This window comes from Kryptolebias marmoratus, linkage group LG15 (genome assembly GCF_001649575.2).
Source record: "Kryptolebias marmoratus isolate JLee-2015 linkage group LG15, ASM164957v2, whole genome shotgun sequence".
Lineage (NCBI taxonomy): Eukaryota > Metazoa > Chordata > Actinopteri > Cyprinodontiformes > Rivulidae > Kryptolebias > Kryptolebias marmoratus.
The window spans coordinates 27,755,902-27,763,464 of NC_051444.1; the positions used below are offsets into that span (position 1 = coordinate 27,755,902).

The 7,563-nt window shown below is 41.0% G+C and overlaps 1 protein-coding gene across 2 annotated transcripts in view; it reads right to left on the bottom strand.

Moving 5' to 3' along the window:
- Positions 1-7,563, bottom strand: part of mpped2a (metallophosphoesterase domain containing 2a) — a 72,761-nt gene that overhangs the window by 33,738 nt on the left and 31,460 nt on the right. For both annotated transcript variants that reach the window (XM_017426720.3, XM_037980026.1), the window contains exon 4: positions 6,667-6,892. In XM_017426720.3, coding sequence (XP_017282209.1) covers positions 6,667-6,892 — 226 coding nt within the window. The remainder of the gene's footprint in view (positions 1-6,666; positions 6,893-7,563) is intronic.

Sequence of the window (7,563 nt, forward strand, 5' to 3'; positions counted from 1 at the left end):
CACACACACACACACACACAGCATGAGAGATATCTTACATCTATACACTAACTAATTCATGGATCTCTCTTCCACGAAGAATCCATCTCGGCCCGTATTTTAAAATTTCAGACTTTTCCACGCTCAGATTTCCAAATAACTCCACTGATATCGGCCCATTTTTTGGCATCCCAGCAGAAACGTGAAGTGTGGCTTGCTGGAAGTGTTTGAACAGTGTTTGGGCTTTAATATCTGTTTGCTCCAAAACCCAAAATTGTAGCTCGAAATCCGTTTCATCACTGGAGGCACAACTTGCCTGTTTGTTTGTTTGTGTGCGTGTCTGTGGATGCTTAGTCAGTTTATCAAAAACAAAAATACCGATGAGTAAAACTTTACTTTCGAGGCACAAATTAGTGGATGAATCCAAACAAATGTCATCGTGTGGACTTTGTCTTTTATTTAGAATTAAACATGAAGGTATTCTGGTTGTTGTCACAGTTTATTTGTAAAAATTCTAAATATTTGATCATTTTGAGGAAAATGACACATGAACAAGAGGAGTCTGGATTCCAATCCCTATTTCTTTTTTTCCATACCTTTCCAGATTTGGAAAATGTTACTTTGCAAAACTGCCAAGGAACTGTCTAAGACATGAAAGATTGTTCGTTAAACCCGAAAACAAGAGTCAAAACTGTACAGTACGTGAACTGTGCCTCCTCTAGCAGCGAGTGGAACGCACACCTACATAAAAACACCATCAGACAAAACTTTGGGTTAAATTTGATCTTTCTGCCATTGTTTTCCTCAGCTGTAAGAGCTCCAGGTTTCACTGAACAGGCTAAAATTGAAACATAGGTGATAATGTTTTTGCCTGTGTCTGTGCGTGCATGCATTTGTTTAATTGACTGCCATGTTAGCAAAATATCTCATGAACCACTGGATGGCTTTTAGTGAAACTCAAAAAGGACAACTGGAGAACTTTTGGAATCAACCCAATTCAAGATGGCCACCACAATCTAATTAGCATTAGCCAACAGAAAAATGGAATACAATGAACAGCTGGAGGTAAGAGGTTTGATTACTTATACACGAGTGTCAGTCTTTTAAAACTAATGTTTTTAAATGTATTCATTAAGTATGTATGATCTTTATCTGCAGTGTTTGCTTTAGTATGGTTGACAAAGAATGTTGAAGTGACAAAAACCTTTTTGTCCTTAATCATTTGGTGTAAAATGTGGGGTTTAGCTTTGCTCTATTCAAGGCAATGCTATTATTTATCCATCATTGAAGTATAAGGATGCATCCGAAGGTTTTCTATAGTTGACCAAGTGGCATCTACAACGCTACTGTAAGCACGAAATCTGCTGTTACTGTCGCTACGTCTGTCACACCCCGGGTCATAGGTTAGGCAGGAGGTGGGACTGTGACATTATCGCTTTCAAAGAGGTTGTGTTCAGTCCGTCGAACAAAGATGCAACGATGGCGTTTCGATTGGATTTAACTCCAAACCCCAGTTAAAAAAAAATACAGTTTAGGACCTCCTGAAACGCCGTTTCTGTTAGGCTGCAAGGCTCAAACTATTAAAAAAAACTTATATGTATTCACAAAACGCTGTTCTCGTGTGGACAGGGCTGTAGACTTTGGCATGATGACATCCCATCTCCTTCAAGGAGTACTTCCTCTTAAGCAGCACAAACTGTTTCAGGTTTTCAGACAAAAGCTGTAGAAAACCAGATGAGTTGAAACTGCAAAAAGTGCATTTGGACTTTTCTCTCCTCCCTTTAACAAAAAGGCAAGAATCACAAAATAATGTTGTGTGTTAAAGCAGTAAATTAAGGTCAGACAAAAATTGAAACACACACATTCACGGGTTAAATTTAAGACACTCGGGAGTTTTTCTGGACCGGAACAGAGGAAAATTAACAATGTCTATAAAATCCCAAGCTGCTCGGCTCCAGGAGACCTTCAGCTCCTTTTAAAGAGGTTTGACAGACAAGGTGCAGACGCCCGTTCATCCTTCCACGCGGTGTGTGTGTGTGTGTGTGTGTGTGTGTAGGAGTGTGTGAGCAGCAGGGGAGGAGGGTCAAGCATTCGGCCTGTTAAGCATCTGTCATTAAACAGTGTAAGTTGTGTCTTTCATGGTACACTGCTTTTACTCCATCAGCTCTCTGCTTCCCAAACACGAGGAAACCAGGTCAGTGCACCATTTTAGACAAAAGGGTCTAAAAAGACACCAAAAAAATCTGAATGTTGGTAAATGCTGAAGAATCTGCATGTCTTAACTATATTTCAGGTTGTAAAAACTGAAAGAAAAATGTGTAAAATCAAGAATTTGCAGCTACAAATTAAAGTTTTAACAAACAAACAGTATGATCTCAGCCAGAAGAAATAAAAAAAAAAAAATCTTTTCACTTTTTAAAAAGCCTGTATGCTTCCATCTATTATGACTTTTTCAAATCGTTCCAAATAGAAGATCCACGTTTTATATTTCGTGGCTGCATTTTGATATTTTTCTAAAGAATGTTTCTCTTAATTTAGTGAAAATGGTTCAAATCACAGAGTGAAAGAGTTGCATTTCAGCACAACTGGCCTCTGAAAAAACAGTTTTGAAGAATTTCATTTATTTTCACGTTCTTCAAATAGTTGAAAATAAATTATGAATTTGTTAATTTTCTCAACAATACAACCCACAGCTGAAGGTGTGCCAACCGTTATAAGATAAAGGACCATTTTCCTTTCACAAAACAAGGAATTTCTCCTAACTTGAGTGAAAGTAATTAATGGAGACAACTTGTTGGCATCGTTTTAACATCAGCGCATACTTCAGCAACAATAAACTATGTACGAAAAATAGACTGGCCTTGTTCAAATCAAACTCTATCCCTGAGGAGTTCACTTCATTATACACTTTATTTCACAGACTAAAACACTTGACACCAGTCAGGGAATAGTATGAATCAACATACAATGTAAGTGAAAATGCATTTATTGTTCAACGTTATATATTTAAACTATTTGGAAAATGGCAGATCTGTTATTTTTCCTGTTTAAGCCTGAACCACGGACACCTAAATGATGGAACAATTAAAACAAGTGAATGTTCAAACATTAAATACTACAAAGACACCACACAGTATTCTGTTAACCCATGTCAAGTGCAAACAGAGGCAGGAGCAGCTAGCTGTAGCTGTTCAATGCAAAACTCATTCCTGTTGTAAGACAGCGGCAACCCAGTTTGGATTTGGTCTCACTGTTAGCGCATCAATCTAAACTGAGGTCGTTCAAAGAGCGATCTGCAGCAGGTAAGATATTGAACCCCACTTAAAACAGCGCCCTGCAAACCAGCGACCCCACCGTACGTTTTTAAGTCTTCTAAATACAGTAAGGCTCTTTGATTTGGATTAGCAGGCAATGAGTACTAACAGAAACATATTTTTGAAACAAGCCTTCCTTCAGATGCAGGGGTCGCCACAGCGAGCAAACTCAAATCGAGGGTTCGCCAAGTGTTTTACGCTGGATGTCCTTCCCGATGCAAACCTGCAGCCTCAGGATTAGTGGACCGCAGCACTGACCACCGAGCTATCACAATCCCTACTTATGAAACAAGCCAAGTTCTGTTCTTGTTAGACTATGAGGAAAACAAAAACAAAGCCTTTTAATGTAAATTTACTGCCATCGCTGACATTTTAGCCATTTATTTCAACATAACGTGTTCTGAAAAATGTTCTCTTTTGAGGTTTAAAGTGAACAACTCTTGGTAGAGAACACCCGCCCCCCCCTCCATTTTTTTTCACCACTTAAAGCAGATGTGTAATTATATGACAGCCCAACACTTGAACCCTGCTTAGCTGCGTGAATTGTGAAGTTGTTAGATGCTACGACTCCTGAGTGATGTTGTGAAATCCTGACCTGCCGAGGTCTTACAGGGGCTCGGCCACACAGGAAGCGAGCTGCTGATGAAGTGAGGGGTCACTGAGAGGCTAAGTGAGACCTCACACTGGACAAGCAGGCCAGAGCTCGGGCCACCGTGGCATATGGGTGTGAAGGAGGTGAGGAAGCTGAGGAGGGTGGGGGAACGGCCAAGCTGTCCACTCTGCTTCTCGTGAGACCTCCAGCTGTCACAACAGACACTTACCAGCCCTCACACTAAACACCCACCAGGGAGAAGAAGGGGGAGGGGGGCATCCTTCCTCTTTCAAACAGAAAGATGGCAGAGAGGCAGCAGAACTGCAGGACCGCAGGTTCTTCCTCCTGCTGCTGTGAAGTCGGAGGAATGCTGGGATCTGCCCCCGGTCACCTCTGAAGCCCGGCTGAAGGCCTGCTAATTATAGCCGCCGAAGGATGAAGGTGTGAGCTGGACGCTTATTTTAGTTCCAGCGTGCAGAGAAGAGTCGCAGCAGGACACGGGAAGCTGCAGCCTCGACTGTCTCACAACAAAACGTGCAGGCGAGCCGAAGTCACGCTGCAGGGACTGCTCAGGCGCTCTGAGGTGACGGAGGCTCAGACCTAACTACGAGAGCAAACAGAAGCACCAGCAAGACCCTCAGAGACACAGACCTGAATTCACATTCACATGTAGAGCCCGCCAAACTAAAACAAAGTCCAGGAGAACACTTGTTCATGGGACCAAACTGACTGCTGCAAAAACATCTTCAAATCTTTGTCATTAATATAAAATATAATGAACATTTTAACACAACTAGCATAAGGAGTTAATATTTATTATATGGGGTCAGATTTTAGGATAGTAACCTTTTTTGAATTTCTATAACTTTATTGGATAAATTAATAAGACAACAATGTTTTAAATCTTGTTGGCTGAGAAGAATGTGAAGACTGGATGTGCTGCTGCAGTTTTTTAACAAATACTCATGTCAGATTTAGCACATTTTTAATGCTTATTTTACTCGTCTTATTGAGTTTAAAATGATGTCCAATACATCTTCTGTTCACCTGGTGTGTTTCAAGTTTCACTTTTCAAGAAGTTGTATTTCCTCTTCTTTCTTTTTTTAAAATGGTAAAGATGGAAATTATTTTACAAAGTTATGGAACTTCAGCAGCATCTGGATATTTCCCTCAAACACACAGATGTCTCTGTGTTTCGATATACACCGCTAGATGTCTTATTTTATATCTTTGTATGTAGAAAAAAAAAATAGACTCGAAATCGCTACTTTTTGCAACTTTGTCCAAAAACACCGCAACTTTAACCCAATATTTATTGTTTCTAAAGTGATTCGCCACCGTTTCTGCAGTCTAGTGTCTTCTTTGTGGGTTTGTGTAGTGTGGAATACAAAATAACTCACAAAGAAGAGATGCAACGTCACTTCCTGTTAACATCAGAACGCCGGGAGCGTGCAGGAGCAGCGACCGAAGCCAAAATGTGCGCTAATGCTTCACATTTGCCCTCAAAGATTTCAGCAAAGGACCGTGCAAACCAGTTTCCTCCCCAGCTGCAGGAGAGTGGGGGGGAAGCTGTTTTGCACGTCCTGCAGTGTAATCATGGAACATAAACCAACAACAAACATTTTGTGTCTGAAAACATGTGAGGAGAGCTGCAGACGAGGGACAATCCAGAAATGGTCATGAATGTCAGTTTAGAAGCTATCAAAGTTCTCAAATAAAGCACCTTTTGATAATGTCAATGTTTGTTGGTAATTATCTTACAAAACTAGGAAGTATTTGTGGTTTATATATTAAAAGTTATAGTTTTTTATTGATTTTAGTAAAACAAAAAAAAAAAACGCAACTTTTCATCGCAACTTTTAGGAAAATGCCCCGCGAAATCAGGCATTTTAGCCCACAACAATCACAAAAAATGCCCGCGAAATCCTGGAGGGGTTGATTAGGGCTCAGTTATAGTCGCTCAGGGCTTTGTGCACGGCGCGCGGACCTGAGCAAGTGGTGAAGGCGTTTATACTTGACGCTTACGTCGGTGCAGTATTCTCTGAAAGGACAGGGGGCTGTTTCGTTTCGCTTCATGCACCTTACAGTCTGGTGGGCCTTGTATATGACAAAAGTTTGAGAATGGACCATTCATTGACAGTGCGCCTTATAATGCAGTGCGCCATATAGTGCGGAAAATACGGTATTGAGATATCTTTGGTAAAGACAGGGGTTAGTAACAATTATTATTTCTAACTACATAATCTGTCAGAAAACAAAAAAAGAACCTATATGTTCACAAAGGTAGCTCCACTCCCAGGAGGGTTGTCTTTCAGCATCACATCTGCACAAATCTGCCATCCCATCTCCCATCTGCCTCTGTTTTTGCAAATACATAATGCTTACCCCCACCACCCACCACACCCCCACCTCCTCCCAGCATTCCTCCCACACCGGAGAGGCTACTGACGAGTCCTGGTACCACGCGTATCACTTAACCCCATGTCAAAACACAGGTGTAACACAAGCCCGGAGAGCAGGTGAAGGTCCTGAGCTCATAAAGGAATGTGCGAGCTGGGAATAGCCCCCCGCGTGTAAGAGGGGCCCCCTCACTGAGAGCTTACAGCAGGTACTGTACAGGTGGCAGCTGGGAAACTGCCAGGCAGAGCAGAACACACACCTTTACCTCAGGGAAGCGCAGCACGAGACAAAAACAACAAAAAAAAACCATGACTCGACGGTTATGAAAAGGCAGCTCGAAACACAGGCCTCGGAGCCGGGGAACGCGGAAAGTGCTCTTACCACGGCGCCCCGTATATCCGGAATCCCTTTATGGTGACGTCCGAGTCCTGCAGGTACACGCAGTTTGTGAGGAGGGACTGGACGTTGTCAAAATCCTCAGGTTTGAGTTTGGAGACCGACGGGAATCTGTAGTAATCCTGCTTGACCAGCTCCGCCATAAAGTCCTTATCAAAGGTCAGCTCGTGGTTTCCAGCGATCACCACCTTGAACTCATACGGGAGACCACCTAGAAGAGACGAGAGCTCGTGTTAAACTCCATCCTGCTCCACCTTCTTCCTAAACAACACTGGTTTATCAGTTATATCACATCAGAGCAAGAACTTTAGAAGCATCTTCATAGTTTTTTGTCACAAGCGAATATTTTAGTTCCTAAAATGAGGATAACTCAATCAGAAGGCTGGCCTGAGCAGTATAACATTTGTAAGCAACAAATGGACAAAAGCTGACAATGAAACCAGGATTCTTAAACCAGTGACACAGCATTATTGCTCTCTTGTACTATATTAGTCTAGATGCTGAACAGTGAGTTAGTTCACAATAGCTGCAGTTTATTACAAAAAAAGCTTCTTATTTTAACAATGCCAAAGAAATAAAGAAACAAAAATTGATGATTGGTAAAGGAAATATAGGTTCAAAGTACAGGGCTCTTTGCTTTAAATATACCTCTTGTTACTGCTTTGAAACAAACTATACTTTTAGCATAAACTGTTTTAAATTTAGGGAAATAAAAGCTGTAACAAAATGATAAATACAGTAAAGTTTTGACCTAAGTCTGAAACATTTCTACATTTCAGATTTTATTGCATTATATAAGAGAGCACAGCAAATGTGCAGGAATTTGGCTTGTTAATTTTACTAAAATTAAAAAAAAAAAAAAAAATGTATATATATATATAT